This window comes from Cotesia glomerata, linkage group LG1 (genome assembly GCF_020080835.1).
Source record: "Cotesia glomerata isolate CgM1 linkage group LG1, MPM_Cglom_v2.3, whole genome shotgun sequence".
Taxonomy (NCBI): domain Eukaryota; kingdom Metazoa; phylum Arthropoda; class Insecta; order Hymenoptera; family Braconidae; genus Cotesia; species Cotesia glomerata.
Genome location: NC_058158.1, coordinates 27,646,221 through 27,668,011, shown reverse-complemented (window position 1 = coordinate 27,668,011; position 21,791 = coordinate 27,646,221). Strand labels below are relative to the sequence as shown.

Below are 21,791 nucleotides of genomic sequence, written 5' to 3'. Positions count from 1 at the left end.
AGAAACACTCATCATTTTTCACTGGTATTAACTATTACATAGTAATTTACGTGACGTTCTTATTTGTCAAGCACTAGAAAATTCAAACAATTTATTTCCGTTGACGTGTGTAACTATGAATAGCGTATCAATGATTAATCTGCAAGTTAATAAAAGCTTAATACAAAGACATACTCCGTTCACATTTTCTTGTAAAATGATATATTAAATTGAGAAAATGATGAAATATATTTTTCGTATCGTAGCTTCTCAATATCTTTAATAATAAAAATCACCAGTGATTTTATCATGTTTCTAAACTCATAATATGCGAGCATACGCAATACATGCACGAAAAGATTTAATTGAATTCAAGCAAAAAGTAGCATACAGCCAGAATTATGAAATTGAACAAACGCACGTATGAAGCAAAAGGCCAATGCGCAGGTTCATTCGATCTAACCATGCGCATAATCGATTAAATAACACGTGTGTGCAATTTAGAAACTTTAATCACGTTAATAACTTTCCTTTGTGGAAACTAGAGACGTCTTTATTGTTCATACTTTCCTGTCCTACGGCAATGCATGGCGTAGCTCTTTTCTGAAATGACGTCAATTAACGGCATCGACAGTCTTAAACTTAGTAGCTGTTCTAAATCATTGAATATAACGATCTACTACCTTGAATTTTTTTAGATCTAATGATTCATGATTATGACCTGCCTCTCAATTTAAAAGACTGTGAATCCGACTATCATCATACGACGGTGTATTGTGAATGAATTACACAAAAATTTGAGTGTTCTTCTTTCACTATGAGTATTCATTGAAACGGTGACAATAAAGTTAATAAGGCCAGAGTAGAAGTTAAATAATACTATACCGTAAAAAATTAAGAGCAAAATTTATAAAAATTTTTTTAAGATCCATCAAAAGATATTAATCAAGTTGATTTTTTAAGGAGCCTTTTAATTAATCTAAGATTGCAGAATAATCAACAATGAAATATGACAATATTATTCTATTGAGGTCATCGTTTTACACTGTAAAAAAATGGTGTTAGTCCAGGTAGTGTTTATGTTCGAGCGACGTAGATTTATCAGAACTTATTTGCGTATGAATGGTCACTTTTTTTTAAACTTTATCAAAAAGAGAATAATTCAAAAGAAAATGAGAATTTTTCAATTTCAAAGAAATTTTTTAAAAATAAAAAAAAAATTAAAGTTTTCAAAAATAATTTTTTTTCTAATTTGTTATAATTTTTGATGAATCTTAAAAATAATTATTTTTTTTTTATATAAAAAAAAAAAAAAAATTATATTTATGCTATATAGTATTTATATTATACATATATATACACATTATAATATATAATATCATATAACATCATATAATATCATATAACATCATATAATATCATATAACATCATATAATATCATATAACATCATATAATATCATATAATATTATAATATTATAATAATAATAATATTATTATTATTATTATATTATAATATATTTAACTTACAAGCATGTACGGAATACACTCACATACCATGCTTGTAAAGGTGGACCCTAGGAACTTCGATTAATAATCGATATAAAAAATTTGATTTTATGCTTTGCGAACTTTTTAATGTTTATTTACCAGACAGAGTTAAACTACTTAGTATTTATTCTGTTTTTACACCTTTTAACACCCTAAAAATACACCATTACACCTTCTTTAGTCCATTTTAATGCCACTTTTTAACAGCGTATTAACTATCTTATAATAAACGATTTAAAAAGATAGAAATGATCTTCCGGAACTTATAGACTTAAAGGAAATATTAAAAAACCTAAAAGAAAATTTTTTGTTTCTGAAAATAGCATGTTTGTTTTTTAAAGAAATAAGGCTAAATTATCGGCAGTTGTTTGGCCCAGGACTTCAATATCTTAATGTATCAATGCGTAGAGGTGACATTAGACAAGATTACTTGCGTTTGCCAAGAGCAAATAGTAATATGTATGAACAATCTTTTATAATCAATGGTATACGTATCTGGAACTCGTTGCCACCTGGGCTGACAACTGTAGATAATCTTCCTGAATTTCAAAATGCATCTTTTTCATTTTTTCTGGCTAGTGACAATTAAAATCATTATTATATTTGTTTAATTAATTATAATTTCTGTTTCAAAGTGTCTCTAAGTATTTATAAATTTACTAACTAACTACTGTAAATTTATTAAGTAACTTTATTGTATTTAGGTAACTTTAAAACCTTGCTGTTGTTATATTATCAAACTTACAGTACTATTGTAATTGTATATTTATACTGTATACTTATATATATATATACATATAAAAATGTATTGCTTATTGATGGCCTTGAGGGAGCTTCGGCTCTAAGGACAAATAAATATATATCTATCTATCTATCTATCTAAATTTAACTAAACTATTTTTATTAAAGTCTAAAAAATAATCATTCTCATGAGTAATGTATATTATAGATTAATAAAATAAAAATTTTACAGAGGAAAATTTGATGGAAGTTAGTCCGCCAAGTTATCCAGGTAGTTATTCATCAACACATTGGGTAACACCTGGTCCAACACCAAGTATTGATGAACTATGTCATAAATTCACCGGAAGACCAACTGAACTGAGATTACCATCAAGAAGTACAATTCCAATACTTCCAAACTCAGCAATTACGGGAGTGGTGGTTGGCGCTGGTCAGGGTGTTTTTGTTGCTGGCGAATGCCTTGACGGTGAAGCGATCAAGCGACGTCTTATGGCCAACAGACTTCCCGAAAGTTGTGTTTAAATTAAATCTCCAACACCGCACTGTCATTATTTATTTATCTAGATTGATCATAAAAAAAATAATAATAAAAACAAATTAAGAAAGTCTTTCTAGTATATTAAACAGGTAAAAAAAAATAATAAAATAACTAATAATAAAGTTTCGCGTGCTTCCAATTAATAAATGACGCGATAGAACATTCATTTGATTATCGTTATTATTGTGTGAGTCGGTAAATAAATCAGGATACAATAATAATAACTAGGGCCAGGAAGTTGGCGTTTTTTCTTTATTCAAATTTGAGGTTAAACATATGAATGCTCATTTAAACAACTGCGAAAGTGCTGGCCCTAATAATAACAAATAAACTGAAAAACTACCAAGTTCATTACGTAATCGAGTGGGTAAACTCGTCTTCTTATTCTGGAATTCTCTTGAAATGTAATGTACTTTACTACCATTAAAAGGGATTCTCGATCTAACGCGTACGCTTGCCAAGTACGAGAAAGCTGAAGATGGATGAGCTAAGCGCGTGAAATCTAAATTGAAAAATAAAAATAAAATAAATAAATAATAATAATAATAATAATAATAATAATAATAATAAGCAAAATAAAAATAAGTATTTATAAAAAAGAGTACTTATCGAAAAAAACAAAATCGACAAGGAACAAAAGATATAATTCATCAGATACTCTATATAAATCTTCGTCTCTACTCTTTTCGTTAGTGCTCACTATAGTATTAACGAATGAAAATTGACTTTAGCTAAATACTATTCATCGATGTCTATTATTATATATACTACTAACTCCCAAAGGTTTTATTGATCGGTCTTGATGCATTTGAATGTTTTTACGATACGAAATTTATTGTCTTTATAATTTACTCTCTTCCAATTGGTTGCGAATATTTGTTTATATTATTATTAATACATTTTGTATTATTATTATTCGATGAATGAGCGCTAACGTATAAATAAGGGTATAAGAAAAATATAATAGTGTCGTTAAATTATAATTTGGTTTATGTAAAGAAATTTATATTACTATAGAAAAAACGTTAAATATTAAATTAATAGTGAGTATTGTATATAATGTTATAAAATTTTAAGAAACTATTGTTTGAAGAAAAAAAATATATATATTATATATAATAGCTTTGTCTAAGTAAAAAAAAAAGAGACAAACATCTTAAGAAAGAAGTACGTTCTTAAGAACCTATTAACAGTAACACTTCATTTATTATAATTATAATCTAATTATAACACTAAAATTGGTAACTATAATAACAATAAGAGTGTAAATAACAATTTTACAAGATAAAAAAAAACTTTGTATAAATTAAAATATATTTAATTTAGAATGAGTTTAAGTATTAGAAATTTTCATATCATTACTCATATCATTTAAACAGTTCGTATGTATATAATACATATATATATAAATATATATATAAAATTGTGATTAAAATAAACCCAACAACAATTGACTGTCGTAATATTTAATCTAATCTATCTGTTTTTGTTACTTGTTTTTTTTTTTTTGTTATATAAATAATCTAATGAATAAAAATTAAATTGACAATAAAAACTATTGTGTGTTAAAATAATTTCTTATGTACATTTAAATATCTAAAGAGCGAACCTATCGAATTAAATTAAAAATTAATAGACATGGTCTACTAATGTGTGGAATAAACATAACTCGAACCTTTTTTTTATTTATTTAATAATAATAATTAATGTTCAATTAATGAGTTCATGTTTCACTTTGGCCTCAGACACAATAAAAATTTATAAAATCATTAAATATTTATTTAATGTTTTTAATTCAAAATATTCACCAAAAATAATAACTTTATTTATTTTTTGTTTCGTAATATAAAACTGACTTCAAATAGCTTTTTTTATAATTAAAATTAACAATTTGTTAGAATAACTAAAATAGTTTTTAAGCTATCCTATGACTCAGAATATAAAATAAGAATTTAATTTGACTTAATTTTAATATAAACTTTTTTATGAATATATTCTATCATAAAAAAATATTAATAATCATTAAATTTTTATCGAAACTCGAAGAAAAAACTTTAATGGTTTCAAAGTACATTAGTTACATGGTAAAAAATTAAAAAGGCTGCGGTTCTTTTATAGCGTTAGTTACTAAGTAACCAAACAAAGTATTTAAAAATTTTCTAGAAACTTGTTTATGTAATTTATAAAACCCTGAAATAGTTAAAGAAAAAATAACTTTTACCGTCTTAAAAATTCAATGTAAACTTATCCAACTTTACTCCGTCGAATAGTAATGGGGTATAAAGTCTCTTGCTCACCCTTTTATGAAAAGAAAAAAAAATAAAGGAAAAAATAGCTTGAATTTTAAAAATAAATTCACAGCAACTGCACAGTTGAAACAAACTGACTAAGTGACTTCAAGTGAAGGTTATTTGGACGTGGGTCGTTAAATTGCTTTTATTTTTTTTTTTTTTTTTTTTTTTTTTTTTTATTTAAGCATTGTTATCATTCTAAACATGTCGGTAACAAATATTACGCCGACGAAAGAAATAAGGAAGGAAGGAAGGAAGAAAGGAAGGAAGGTAGTGATGGACAGACGTTGATGTAACCCATGAAAACCATTTAAGATGCAGTCCTACTGAGAAGATCTTTCGAGTGCTTTCACACGACTTAACGGAAAGAAAAAAAAAAGAAAATGAATGAAATTCGCTTGGAATTCTAATCTCGTCGCTTAGCATTTACCCCGTGAGTTCCTTGTCTCTCACAACCCCCGTACAATTCTGAGCATTTTGTGAATAAAAAAAAAAAAGAAAATAGATAGCAATACGTCGTCCATATCTCTTTCCCTTTGGACAATGTGCCTGGAATATTTATTGAGAATCGTCCCACGAGCTCGATAAGTCGATTAGAAAAGAAAAAAAGATGAATGTATATATTCGTGGTTGGTCAAACTTTTTGGGTTTTTTATTGAACCAATAGTCGATGGCGATTATAAGGTAACCAATTTCTACGGTATAACGAGATTCGTGAGAGAAAAAACGTAGACGCCACCAGGCGATACTCTATTAATCCTCCGAGAAAAAATCAATGGATATAAATAATAAAACTCTAGATACATTATAAATATATTTAGAGTTTAATTTTTTCAACCAGATGTAATATTTTAAGGGATTTCATTATTTATATCACTTAGAACTTATTATTTATCACTTATTATACTCTTTTTAATTCTAACTACTGTTATAATATTAGATAACTATAGGATTAAATACTTTACCATTTATTAACTAAAGCGAAGTATTATCCTTGTAAAATATTTTTTATCTAAAATATTCGTAACCACACTGAAAAAAAAAATTAACTTGATTCGAGAGAAAAATTCTTGAACCAAGAAAATAATTTTGAAGAGGGTAACTATCTTGAATCAAGACGAAAAATTCTTGAATCAAGTAAAATTTCCTTTATTCAAGAAAAATTTATTAGTTGATTCAAGAATATTTTTTTTCTGTGCACATTTAAAAGCTTTATTACTTACGAGATTGAACATATTATCGAAATTTTTCACTTACCATTTGGTTATAATGGTCTTGGGATAAAATATCTATCTATCTATCTATCTAAGTTCGTTCAATTATAAAATCAATGCGTATTATCATATTTTTACTGGTTCCATTATAGGCTTAAAATTTCTTGTTCAATTATACCTATGACGTACTCTTATGAGTATATGTAGGATTATAAAAAACGCTGTTCATTAATGAACTTAACAAAAATCTAAAGATCTTTTTACCCGGTTTCGAATGTTGGTCGCACAAAAACAAATTTATTATTCAAAAATTAATTTCATGATTTTTGAATTAAAATACTTGACAGTTTACTAAACAGTTTGCGTCAAAATAGTCGCAAAAATAAAAAATATAAATTCAGAATTTTTTCTTATTATTAAAATTTAACGAAAAGTTTGAAAAATTTAACAAGTTGGTGTCTTCATACCCCTTTTCAATAATAATTCAATTATTTTAAAGTTCGAAAACATACTTATGAATTTTAGAAAAATATCAAATATTTAATTGTCAATAACTTAATTATTGTGACTATTCTTAGTTAGCACCTGATTAAATACACGGAAAAAAAAATTTCGTTCTGGAAACGAAATTGTAGAGTTACCATAACTGTACACAATTTACTGTTTGTTATAGAGTTACAGTAACAAAATTTTATTTAGTTCTGATAACTAAATATTGTTGAGCTCTCAGAGCTCAACGGGATTGTTCCGAGAGACAAACGGTATACTTGGGAGGGCTTTACGTTGCGCAGTATACTGGAGTGCGCTGACATCTTTCATAACCTTCGAAAATGACGAACATAATTATTTTGTTACTCACCCATATTATTAAAAATATATAAGGACAATTAGGTTTCCAGTTTATTTATTTAAGGAAATAGGTATTTTCTTTTGTCAAATTGAATTTCGTTAGAACGGTTTTGTATTTATCGTTTTTCAAGGTTCATTTGCAGTAACTGTTAATTTAATTTATTAGTATAATATATTGTGATTGTGATAATTATTATTTGCAATATAGGTTCTATTATTATTTTATTTCTATTATAATACTATTCTTATTTGTCATATACAATTATTATTGGCAATATAAATTCGTTCTGCTGGATTTATTTATTAAATTATCAATATTAAATCGTTATAGCCCGATGAAAAAAGATTTTGTCTAATTATATATAATCATGCATAATCGTCTATATATGATCAGATCCAAAAATTGGCCAGGTCTAATCATATATAACTTGATCTGATTATATATGAACAGATATGTTTACATATGATTATGTATAATCACTTATATATGATCAGATCCAAAAATGGACCAGGTCTAATCATATCTAACTATATCTCGCGAAAAAATATTCTGATCAGACCTAATATAAAAATTGGCAATATCAGACTTGATCAGGGTTGATATGGCCATATCAAGATGTAGACAAACCTGAAGCCTAAATAAAATTGATAAATAAATTTATAATTATAATAAAGTTGATACAATATTCATTTCAGTTGTTTGTACAACTTTATTCAAAAACAGATACACTCTGTATTACGGTACAAAAAATTCTACTCTTTTCGGAAATTAACACTTCAAAGTCAAGTATCTAGAAAGCAACAATTCTGCGGCCGTGCGCCATCTATCGAAAACTTTTAATATTAGTTTCGACAGTGCGGAACATGTGATTGCTCCATGGTGATGTCTTTTATTTGTAACTAATTAAAATGTTGTCAGATTTATAAGTATTTCACTGATTATTTTAATTTTTTTCAAAATTCTCAAATAATTTTAATAATACTTGAATAAATAACTGAAAGTTACATTTCATGGTAAATTTATAAATCATACACAAAAGATTTTTTCATTTGGCATAATATTGCATAAAAAAAAATAATAATATCAATTTCATATTGTATTTAAAAAAATAAAAAAAAGTTTACTTTTTGTAAATTTTAAACCGGATAAAACACGGTAACCGATTGGTTCTACAACAGTAATTTTTTTTTTTTAAGTTTTTTAAAAATGTAGAGTAATTTGAAAAATATGTAAAATTTATTTATCTTCATTTAATTAATAAAAAAATTAATTTTTTAAATAAAAAATTCTAAAATATCAATTTCTCAATTAAAAAAAATTTTGTGAAAAAATTGAAAAGTACATAATTAATTGAAAAGTTTTAGAGCAACTTTGAAGATTTTATTTTTAATTCATACATTTTACCTTTTTTATAATTTATACCGTAAATCTGCCATTAAATATATTAAATAAAAAAAATTAAAAATGTCGCGTTATAGATGCCACAAGGACGTATAAAAATTTCTCAAAATTGATCGACTCAAATTCTGTAAATTGGTATCAGAATTCTAGGGGCAAAGAAACTCTTCAGAACGCCGCTTATTTCGATCGAATCGGATGATCCGTTCAAAAGTTATGAGAGATTTACACACACACACACACACACACACACACACACACACACACACACACACACACACACACACACACACACACACACACACACACACACACACACACACACACACACACACACACACACACACACACACACACACACACACACACATAGTGACACCCTCGCGGGAATAATCAGGGAAGCTTCCTAGGACCTCAAAACGTCGAGATCTGATGAAAACTCGATTTTCGAAAAACGGGGTAAAACCAATAACTTCCCGATTTTTGAAAATTTTAAATTTTCTTAGCGGGAAGTTAAAAATTCTGTTTTTTTTTCTAAGTCCAAAAAAATTTTTAGTTTGAAGAAAAATTTTTTTTTGCATTTTTCACGTTTCATACAAAAATACATCGATTGCCAAAAAAAATTTATTTCATATGCCCTTATCGCATCCGAGGTGGGTCCAGGGAGCCATAACTGCGTAAAAAAAAATTTTTTTTTTCGGGAATCAACGTATTTTTGTATGAAACGTGAACAAATGAAAAAAAAAAAATTTTTTCTTCAAACTAAAAACTTTTTTGGACTTAGAAAAAAAACAGAATTCTTATTATACGCTCTTATGGCATCCGAGATGGGTCCTGGGAACCATAAGGGCGTATAAAAAAAATTATTTTTTTTTGGGAATTAAATTTATTTTTACCTGAAACGTCGCGAAATGCAAAAAAAAAAATTTTTCCAAACTAAAAAATTTTTTTGACCTTAGAAAAAAGAATTGAATTTTTATTATACGTGCTTACGGTTCCCGGGTGCTATAAGGGCGTATAATTTTTATAAGCCCTTATGACATCTATAACGCAACATTTTTAATTTTTTTTATTTAATATATTTAATGGCAGATTTATGGTATAAATTATAAAAAGGTAAAATGTATGAATTTAAAAAAAAATCTTCAAAGTTGCTCTAGAACTTTTCAATTAATTATGTATTTTTCAATTTTTTCGCAAAATTTTTTTCTAATTGAGAAATAGATATTTTAGAATTTTTTATTTAAAAAATTAATTTTTTTATTAATTAAATGAAAATAAATAAATTTTACATGTTTTTCAAATTACTCTGCTGTATTTACTGTGCATTTTTAAAAAACTTGAAAAAAAAATTACTGTTGTAGAACCAATCGGTTACCGTGTTTTATCCAGTTTAAAATTTACAAAATTTATATATGTTTATAAATGGAGCTATAACAGCCGGGTATGATCATATCTAATTATATATAGACTTATAAATGGTTATATATGGGGTTGTAACAGCCAGGTATGATCAGATCTAATTATATATAGAGTTATATATAATCAGATCTGATCATATATCGACTTATATATGATTATATATGGGGTTATAACAGCCAGGTATGATCAGATCTAATTATATATAGAGTTATATATAATCAGATCTGATCATATATAGACGCATATATGATTATTTATGGGGTTATAACAGCCAGGTATGATCGGATCTAATTATATATAGATTTATATATGATCAGATCTAATTATGTATAGGCTTATATATAATTATATATGATCATATATAATTAGATAAAAACTTTTTTCATCGGGAGATTTGTTAAAATTTGTTATAGTCTCAGTAACGATCCTGTAGAGTTGTGAGAGGTAAATAACGTTGAGCTCTCAGAGCTCAACGACATAGAGTTATAGGAGCCAAACGGTATTGTTATCATAAGAATGCGTTAACCTACTGGAACTTTTTACAACTAACTATCTACTATAGAGTTCCTATAGCTACATTTTTTTCTCCGTATAGAATCAACTCACGGATAATATTATTTGTTTTGTAGTAACGTATTTTTAGATGCATGACTGATGCGATATGTAAGCGTTGCATAACCAGATATTGTTCCGAGCAAAAAATTATGATAAAATCTTTTGAAAAATATGTTCTTGGAATTTCTTTGGTAGACTGGATAATGCTATAGACAGTGATGAGTTAGAATTATACTTCAGCTTCCTAGATAGATATTTAAATATATTTTTATAACAGGTGTAATAATTCTTGCGGTTATTTTAATGAGACTACCGCTTATAATATCTTGTAATTTGATAATAAATGTCTGGAAGAGACTAGAATAAAAATAAAATGATACGACAGCAATTAAAATTACTTACCCTTGATTTAAAATAGAATGAAATAATCTCTATATATATTTTGCCTTGAGATTTTCCCGTAAAAAATTTTTTCTTTATACCTCGGCTACGCCTCGAGCATCATGGCGCGCAGTGCAGAAATCTCAAACTTTCTACCCTAATAGTGTAATATACTATTTGATATAACCTGGTCTGATTATACATTTCCATATCAGGCTATATATGCAAATAAAAAAATAACTTATTATGAATTTCCAATTTTTTCTTTTTTTCTAGAAATGTTTACGTCATTTAAAATATTTTACTCAACAAAAATCAATTAAATAATTGATTTAACTATAAAACAAATGTCAGACAAGCATTTTAATACCGCTTTTTTTATTATTATAATCATAATTACAGATTTGTTACCGCACAGAAAAAAAAAATTACGTGAATCAAGTAAATAATTTTGAAGAACTTCATCTTCTTAATTTGAGTAAAAAATTTTTTAAACTAAAAAATTTTTCTTGGTTCAAGACAATAAAACTCTTCCAAATTATTTTTTTAATTGAAGAATTTTTCTCCTGATTCAATTTAATTTTTTTTTTTCAGTGCGGTATCTCATAAAAGTAGAAATTCTATAAAATATAGTAATATTTTCTAAAGTAACTTTATAAAATTGAGGAATTAATAGCATTATAAACTAGAAAGGTTCTCAAGAGCTGAAGGAGAGGATAACAGAAGGGTGAAAGTATTAAAAGGGTACAGGCGAAAAATCTTTAGTACGGTTAGTAGGGGATGATGATGATGAACAAGCCATCGATTGTAACCCAACATTACCCACGCTAAACACTAAGTAAGTATGATAAATTAATTGTAATCAATTAAATTCATCTTAGCTTTTTTGTAATTGTTCTGAAAATTTTCATAAGTGGTAATAAATTAATTTTTCATTTAAAATAATAAAAATTTTTATTTAAAATTTATTCCTAATTGTAATTATACTTAAGAATATTTAAAAAGTTTTAATAAATTACAGCAGAACTAATAGACTTTTCATGCACCCTTTAGGGCTCATGTCTGAGCACGCATCATTATTATAAGCGCCAACGAACAAACTTAAAGTTGTCCCAGAGAGTAAATAGTACTTTACACATCTCAAGCGCGAAGCATTGGTTGTGCTCTATTACCACCTAGTGGATTTACTCGGGTTCACTTATCCTGAAACATCTCTTCAATTTTTATAATGCATTTACGTTAAAAATTACACCAATTCTAAAATAATGATAAAAGAATATTTTTAATTGTTCACGATCCACTATTTTTGAATTTTTTTCAATCAACTGTTGTGTTGCTATCCGCTGATGATTTTATGTAACATAACATATATAATATAACATATATGTCGAGCGGTATTTCAAAAAGGAGTCAATTAAAAAATTTTCATTTGTTTTAAATTTTTTTCAATCGGACTTTTTTTTATTACAGATCAATAAATGTTTTAATAATACTGAAGTTAAACAAGCAAATATAGTTTTTAATTAATTCTTCTGTTTTTTTTTTTTTTTTTCAATTTTCATATTTGTTGAAACTCGTAAATTAAAAAAAAAGTCAGAAAGAGAAAAAAAATTTTATAATTCCAGCCATTGATTTTATAATTCGGTGACATGCTTTTAGTTTTAATTTACTCATAGTAATAATAACAAATAATATTCGTAGGAAAAAATCAAATAGGAACAAAAGGCTAATATCAAAAAAATATTTATATCATTAAACTTCAAAACTTACGATAAAAAATCAGTTCAACATGAATTTTTAAACACAACTGTAACTACATATATATGTATTTTGAATTCCACGATTTCTTTTTCATATATTACTTTTCATGATAAGCTAGATGCAAAAACTTGAGATAAAATCAGAGATATAATAAAATGTCCGGTTGATAATAGCATATGTTACATGATATGCAAGTACTACATCACATTATAGAGCAAAAATGATTTAAGATTAATCATATGTCATGTTTCTCATTTATCAATAATAAAGCTCACTCAACGCTCGGATTAAAAGCATGCAATAAATAAACTAGTAAGCGTGAATACAAGTATCATTGATTCAAATAATTTTTCACTGATTTCAGTGAAATCTGAATGTCTGAATGTCTCGGATAGCTTAACTGGTAGAGCCTTTGGCGCGTAACCAAACGATCCGGGTTCGAGTCCCGGTCTGGGCTGTCTGAATTATTTTTTCGGTTACCGAAAAATTCCTACTGAGTAAGGTCCCCCCTCCCCCTTTATCCTTTATTTCCCCAGTTCCCAAATTTGTCTTTAATGACAAATTTAGCTATAAATTATGGCTATGAAATAATGATTTCAGACTAACCCGACTAGAAATTGTAGTGAGGAATGCCGAAGAATTAGTGAGGGGCAAGTTTGACTTGCCTAACTTAGGCAAGCCTAATTTGCGCCTTCTTAAATCCACGTTAGGCAAAACGAAGATTGGCATGCCAAATTTGCATATAATTTGGGACATCTATGGCAAGCCGAACTTCGGCGAACCTTTGGAATGCCTGACTAGCTGGAAGTAACGATAACCAAAGATTTGCCGAAGTTTGGCTTGCCATAAATGTCCCTAATTACCTTTAAGTTTGGTAAACCGAACTTTAATAAGCCTTTGGATTTTATAATTTCTTGCAAGTTAGGCATTCCAAACGTTTGACGAACTTCGGCGTTTCTTGCCAAAGTACTCTAAAACGGAGTGGGAGAAGATATTTGGCTTCAAGTCTTTCCAAGGTTAAGCCTTTTAGTTCTATACATATAAAAGTGTGTATTTATGAGAGTATTTGTGTATTGTTCATATAAACATGGTATCTCATGTACCCGACTAGAAATTTCAGTGAGGCATATGCCGAAGAACCAATTCGGGGCAAGTTTGGCTTGCCTAGGTTGTACCTCATAAAAACCAAGGTAGGCAGAACGAAATGTTTGGCTTGCCATATTTGAACGTAACTAGGAAAATTTCATGGATTCCTTAAGTCTGATATATCATGGGAACGCCGAACTGGTTTCAAGTAACGATAACCTGAGTTTTGCTAGTTTGGAGCGAACTTGGTTTTCCGAATTTAGGCTAGCCCAATTCGAATCTTATCTGTTTTAAATTAGGCAAGCCGAATATTGGTTGTGCTTATAAGTATCTTGAAGTAAGAGGTCGTTCATCATCGACGTAGCGTCGCGGTATGGTATAGGGCTCTCGTGCGTCGGGTACCGTGTTCGAGTCTCGCGTTCGACATGTACGATTTTTAATAATTAATAATTACTAATTATAATTACTATTAAGGCGAGTGTGAAGTAAAGTTAAGTGTTATGTGTGATTAGTGTATCTAACTCCTCCATCATCTCCTTTCCCCTTGACTTATCAAATATGACTTATCAAGTATCACTTATTGAACAATTTCATAGATGAGTACCAGATAGCTTTTAGGGAGGGCCTGAATACACAGACTGCTGTAATAAAGCTCTTTGATGATATTCGCTTGGCAATAAATGCATCTGAAGTCACTGTAGCTGTTTTCTTTGACCTAAGTAAGGCTTTTGATTGTGTAAATCACAAAAGACTATTACACAATTTGTTATTGATGAATTTCTCTACTGATGCCATTACGTGGATTAGGTCTTATTTGACTCAAAGAAAGCAGCAGGTGTTTGCTAATGAGTGCGCATCCTCTTGGAGGAATGTATTAAATGGTGTGCCACAAGGCAGTGTGCTTGGCCCTTTATTGTTCTCGCTTTATATTTCGGATCTCTCTCAACAGCTGAGCTGTCGATATTTGCTTTATGCTGATGATTTAGTAATATACTTGCCCTGCTATCCAGAACAGATAAATGAATGTGTTGCTGCCCTGAATGCGGAAATAGTTAAAATTTTAGAATGGTGCAATATCAATTACCTTAAGTTAAATGCATCGAAGACAAAAGCTGTGATTTTTGGTAGTAGAGTTAAAGTTAACTGTAATAATTGTAAGTATGTTGATTGTATTCGCGTAAATGATTGCATTATTCACTACGATACGATAATTAAGTATCTTGGCGTGTTAATTGATAGCACTCTCACCTGAGAAAATCAGGTTATGAGTGTTTGTAATAGGGCAATGCGGGTTCTGGCGCAGTTGAAGATTAATTATGAAATCTTCAACGAAAAACTGCGTATAAAGCTTGTCACCACGTTAATATTCCCAGTGTTTGATTATTGTTGTGCGGCTTACTGCAATATTACTAATGACTCGCAGATGCGATTACAGCGCAAAATGAATTGCTGTGTTCGCTATATCTATAAAATTGCGAGGGCTGAACACATTACTCCGTACTTTAAGAGGCTGGGTTGGTTAAAGCTGAGTGACAGAAGAAACTACTTTATAGCATGCCTCTTTTACAAAGAAATATATTTAAATTATCGTCAGCTATTTAAATGTCACTTAGAATTTTTGCTGGTTGCGTTGCGTAGAGGCGATGTAAGGGAAGATTATCTGCGGCTACCTAGATCTAATTGTTGTATGTATGATAACTCGTTTCTTGTTCGTGGTATACGCATCTGGAATACGCTGCCAGCTGAAATTACAAAAGCCTAAAGTTTCGAAATATTCCGTAGACTGTGCTATGATTATTATTTCCAAAATTATTGATCTGCTATATTGAACGTTTATTACTGCTATTGAAGGTTGTTGAGCTTTGTATAACACAAGTATTATTTATAAGCATGATTAAAATGTTATTACTGTTAATTACTATATTTATTTTGATTTTATTTGTATGTATCTAAAACTTTGTACTTCATACACTAATTATAAATGTATATTTGATGATGGTTCTGAGGGAGCCTAGGCTCCAGAATCCAATAAAATTATTATCTATCTATCTATCTATCTACCAATCAAAAAAACCTCTTCACATTAAAAAACGCTCCAAAAAACAAAAAAAAATTACAGAAAAAATAAAATTAAATAATAAAAATAATATTAAATAAAAGCAACAAAGAATTTGTTTTTTTTTTATTCATGAATTATTTAAAAAATTTAGTCCTAAATTTAATATTTATACTTAAAATAGTAAAAGAAGATAAAAAAATAAGCATTTATTATTATTAATTTTCGCTTGATAATAAAAAAAGCTAAAAATCAAGAAAGAATTAGATTTGAATTCTTCGTTGCGAATTTAGTTTCCAAACTGCAACCTAATCAGGAAGCCAAGTTAGGCTGAGCCTCGCAACTGCGTTACATCCCAAACTTCGGCCTGGTTTGGATGCCTCACTTACTGCAAGTTTGGAATTCGGCATGCCTTACTTGCGCCAAATCACTGCCTCACTGAAATTTCTAGTCGGGAAAATATTAACTTAAATGTTTCTGATTAATGCCGGTATAAATTAAATACAATTTATACGGAATAAAAATAATATAATAAATAAATGATAGTATTGATATACTTTTTCTTCTTTTCGTAATAAACATGAAAAAAATAAATTAAAAAAGTCGATAAACACGGAATAACTCATAATTGCTAAATAAAAGTCGTATTAAGTTTAAATTTATATTAGAACAATCAATTATTTTAATAGTGTGTTGCTACTGCAGTTGTAATCGTTCTTGAGGGCACTGCGCCAGTAATATGTTACGTCTCATACAAGAAAACACGACAGATTATTAATTTTTCATTCCGATCAATGCAGTTATTTTCATGGTAAGTAACAATCAATTTTAATTTATTTATTTGTTAATGGAATCTGTACACATTTGAATTTACTCGCCGTAAAATTTTTAATATTTTATATAATATCCGCCAACTGTCTCCATGATATCCATCACTCACGCAAGAAGAAGCAATGCTAAATTTTTTTAAAAACAGTATTTTTTTGCGGTAGCTCTCTGAAACATGTCAAATTTATTTTTTATTTTGATCATCACGTTTTTATTTGACAGTCACTTCAAAATGTCGAAAGATATTTTTCCCAGATATCTGCATATTATATTAAAATCGTTTATTTTCACAGTTTGGTTCTTTCGACGTTTTAATAACTAATTCAGGAAATTAAAAAACCCTCTTTTAATTTTTATTATCGCTTTGTTATTTTTTTGATCTCAATATATATATATATATATATATATATATATATATATATATATATATATATATATATATATATATATGCATAGATATATATTTTTTTTCTTTATTTTTAATTCGTTTTCTCTCAGTACCACTAAATTCTTCACTCTTTTATTCTCTTGGTTTTCTTGTCTTTATCGTTTTCATTCGTCTGCACCCGGGGATAAGCAATGTCGACGCTGACGGATGTACGCGATTTCCCAGACTCGTTGATCCTACTCCCCTTTTCATATATCCTTTGATAAGAGGTACAGAGCATCAGAAGCAAAAGCACCAGCAGTATAGTAGCTGCTAAACCAGTAGCCGAGTGGCTGAGTACCAGTGGTAGGAAAGCGTGAAGGTTAGATGAGGAGTTATATAAAGAAGCGTAAGATTATACGGGGTCGGAAGTGGTGTGAGACTTGATGAAACTCGTCCGTTAGTGACGAGAGAGTAGCTGTACGTCGGTAAACTTGGAGAGCAACGACCAAAAGTTCCAATTTCTTATTCATCAGCGCTATTGAAAATAATCTAAGAAAAAAAAAAATTTTTAAATTACACTTCCGCCCTTCATCTTGCTCTCTGTTGACATTTTACACGTAAATATAATACGTACATAAAATGAACAATTATCAAATAATCTGGGGATTAAATATTATCTTCATTAAAAATTTAAATCCACACTTAGTAGTTTATCTCACTATTTCAGAGAACTTCATCTCTCAACTTTCTTCAAATTTTGCTAGTCAAGCGAAAACTGAAGTACCGTCGCTTTGTACAAGGAATTTTGACTTTCAAAAAAGTAGTTTCTCTTAGTTGAGGGTTGCTTGCCAACATCTTCGTCGTTTAATCTCTAAGTTACTTTGAACCTGACTTTGACTCGTGCAAGATCTTGGCTTGTTAAAATATTTATGGTGTATTTTTATACATATTTCAAACATAATGCTAGCTGATCATAAATATTATTTGTTAAGGTTGTTCAAATATGACATATAGCTAGTGATGTATTGCTTTCCTTTTACTCACGAGTGATGCCTTTTTCACGGACTTGCACTAACTCTCTTACTTATGATTATTTTGTTAATAAAAATTGTTGTATATTAAGGGGTTACATGGGTTTGGAAGCTTCAAGAAATCGGGGTTATTTTTTATTTTATTAAATTCTACAATATGTCTACACTGATAAAAGGATTTATTTGTATTAAATAATATTTGTTTTTAGTATTAAACAAATATTTCTTTGTATTTAAAATGATTTGTTTATATTTAATAAATCTGATATTCATTTATTAAATATTAATAAATCTTTTTAAATACTAAAAAATATTTGTTAAGGACTAACAAATGGCTTCTATTAAATGATTTGTTAAATATTTACAAATCTTTTTAACTATAAAAAAATCCTTCTATCAGTGTAGAATATTGTCCTAAATTTTCCAGTCGATCAGAATAAGGGTTTAAGAGATAGAGCCTTGGGAAAATTGGCTCTCAAGGCTAGTTTGCCTTGAAACGCTCAAAACTCAAAACTTTAAACGCATTTTTCTCGAAACACTATTTTTGAAGTCGGTTTTCAAGATTTCTCGAAAAGTACTGAACTGATCTTGATGAAATTTGGCACGAATTTTTGAGGTACTATGAACAAAAACTTGGACGAAGGATACTTTTTTCAAATTGCAACTAATTTTGAAATATCAAAATGTGGGGCAAATTTGAATTTTTTCTTAAAAAACTGCAAAAAATCCAAGTAAAGCTATTCGTATACTTATACACAAAAAACTATTTAGTAGCGATTAATGACAAAAAAAAATCAGCTTTTCATTTGCACATTGCCTTAGTTTCTGATCAACCTTAAAAAAAAAAAAAAAAAAAAAAAAACGAAAAACGAAAAATCTAATTAGTCTAGTGAAAAAATATTTAATATTATTTTAACCATTAAAGTTTACCCTACGAATATTTTTTAGAATTATTCAATCTATTTTTCAATATTGAAGATGAGTGAATTCAGTTATAGAATAAAAAAAATAATTCTCTTGTTGTTTGTAATTTTTTTGAACTCCGGAGCTTGCTAAAGCAATAAGTTTATTAAAAAAGTTGAAAAAAACTCTCACATTACAATGGTACATTTAACCTCATAAAAAATTTTAACGAGTTCATTTTGTATGGAAAGACCATTATGCTCTCTACGCTTTTCCTATCGCAAACATTTTTAATGGATGTTATATTGGACCAGTGAACCATCAAAATCGTCCACACTCGCTTTCTAGCTCAGTCTATTTTAAATTCAGTAAAAAGAGACTATAGAGTTACAGAAGCAAAGCTATCGACCATCGCTCGTATAAATTCAATCTGATCTGATGCTTTAGAAAATTAGCTTTGATTTAATTATAATTGAATTAAACGCTACTAGGATTCTAGTTGACACTCATTGCCTAGTTAATCGATCGTTGTGTATAAATGAGAAAACGGTTAACTAAAAGTGGTTTCCAGTTATTAAGAATAACTGCAAAAAGTGTTGTGCAATGCACAACGAGTTGAATATAACACGGAGAGAAAATCATTCCTATAATTTTAATGAAATGTTTTTCTATACCATTTTAGGAGCGATTACTTAAATTATGGGAATTGTACCCATAATTTTTGGCAAATGTTACTATGATTGGACTCTGTTATGCAATAGTGTGTTAAGTACATAGGATTTCCATAGCACTTAACACATGAATGCATAACAGTGTCCAATTATGGGAATGGTTCCTATAATTATAGGAATGATATCTATAATTATAACTGTAATATCGGTATGATTCCCATAATATATAGGAATGGTGCCCATAATATATATAGGAACCATTCCTATAATATTATAGGAATTATTCCTATAATATTATAGGAACCATTCCTATATTATTATGGGAACTATTCCCATAATATTATAGTGATGATGCCTAATAATATTGAGATATTTATCATTACAACTTAAGTTATTTGTGACTTCAATGACCACTTTGAAGCATTTGAAATTATTAGTAATTTCGATAATTTTACTTGCTTCCGAATAATATCATGTGAAATATATAAAATAAGTAATATTGTTCATATAAATAATAAAAGTTAGATACCCAAAAGGTGGATTTAATAAATATTCAACGTATGTATTGTAAATAAATAGTTTGTTTTAAAAATAAAATGAAATTGTAAAAATAAACAATGAATTTCTGAAGAGAAACTTTAGAATTACTACAATATTTTTCAATATTATCTAACACAATAATAACTGAGTTGGAATAAATAATTTAAGATTAAGTAAACACGTGAATAAAATTTATGAAAAAGAAATTTTTTCACTATAGTGAAAGATCAATTTTTATTTACAAAAAAAAAAATTTATTAGCAAAAAAATATATAATAATTACTTAATATTTTTGATGTGATTGTTCCATTATTATGAACATAAACATTTTTCTATTATTACGTGGGTCGTTCCCATAATATCATAGGAACCATTCCTATAATATTATAGGAACCATTCCTTTAATAATATAGGAACCATTCCTATAATATTATAGGATCCATTCCCATAATATATTGAAGCTATTCCATTATTGTATAGGAACGTTTTCAATAAATTATAGGTATGGTTCCCATAATGAGCATAGGATTGATACCTATAATGATCATTATATTATAGGAATCATTCCCATAATTTTTGGAAAGGTTCCTATAAATTTCTCTCCGTGAATTTCAAAAATACAAGGGAATTAAAGTATAGGAACTTTTCTAATACTTTTATGAAATTTGTTTCTATACCATTCTAAAAACTTGTGGCAATCACTTCTATAATATACAGAAATATTAATGAATTTAAAAAAATATGTGAACAAAAAAAATTTTGCTTTAAAAAAAAATTTGAATTTTGTAGAAAAAAAAAACCAAATCTGATATAAAAATTTAAACTATGAAAAAAATCAAAATTTTCGAAAATAATTTTTTTAACAGTAAAGAAAATTTTCGAAAATAATTCAAATTTCGTAAAAAATTTACAAATTCACTGGATCTGTAACATGTTATAATCTAGAAAAAAATTTAAATAAATCATTGATAAAATAAACAATGAGCAATTGTGAGTAATGAATATGGTAGAAATACCCCCTCTGAGTATTTAATTAAAACTTTGAGGTCAAGTAGGCACTCATAAAATGCCAAGATTCTGCAAAATAAGAATTTAAGCTCAACTGCTCGTGAAAAAAATTTAATACTTGTAAATATAAAAATTTATTTTTTTTTCTAAAAGTAATTTCAGCGTTTTTGATGAAAGTTAAACCTATTTTCCGTGCACCAAAGAGTCCTTGTAAAAATAAATAAAAAACGATAACAATAAAATTATAATGTTTTAATCTATGTTTTATAAGCTTTAAGACACATAGATATATAGATATATGTATGTATGTTTATGATATATATGTACTAGAAATTTGAATAGCGCGCGCCTTCATTTTAACCAATGATGAATCGTGTCCCGTTTTTTTTCGAGTTTCGACTATTAACCAATTTCAAACTCTCATGTATTTTTATTTTAGGGATAAATTGTGTAAATAGTGTATATAGATAGCGAAAGCTTATTAATAAACATTACAATTATTATTACTTCGAGGTTTCGTCCAAGTTACTTTTATCAGATTTTTGAATATAAAAATATTGATTCTGATTATGATTACATTTTTCACTTTGTGGCACTTCTCCATCACTTACTTC

The 21,791-nt window shown here is 28.0% G+C and overlaps 1 protein-coding gene and 1 long non-coding RNA gene across 3 annotated transcripts in view; one reads left to right on the top strand and one right to left on the bottom strand.

The window, feature by feature from the left end:
- Positions 1 to 3,037, top strand: part of LOC123271586 (neural cell adhesion molecule 2-like) — a 449,338-nt gene extending 446,301 nt beyond the window's left edge. For both annotated transcript variants that reach the window (XM_044737967.1, XM_044737959.1), the window contains exon 15: positions 2,504 to 3,037. In XM_044737967.1, coding sequence (XP_044593902.1) covers positions 2,504 to 2,796 — 293 coding nt within the window. In that variant the 3' untranslated portion in view covers positions 2,797 to 3,037. The remainder of the gene's footprint in view (positions 1 to 2,503) is intronic.
- LOC123271652 lies at positions 1,294 to 19,776 on the bottom strand. Its single transcript, XR_006510939.1, has 3 exons — positions 19,694 to 19,776; positions 2,303 to 2,308; positions 1,294 to 1,307 (listed from the first exon to the last, which is right to left on the bottom strand). It is a non-coding gene; the product is annotated as an uncharacterized LOC123271652 (long non-coding RNA).
- Between the last annotated feature and the right edge of the window lie 2,015 nt (positions 19,777 to 21,791).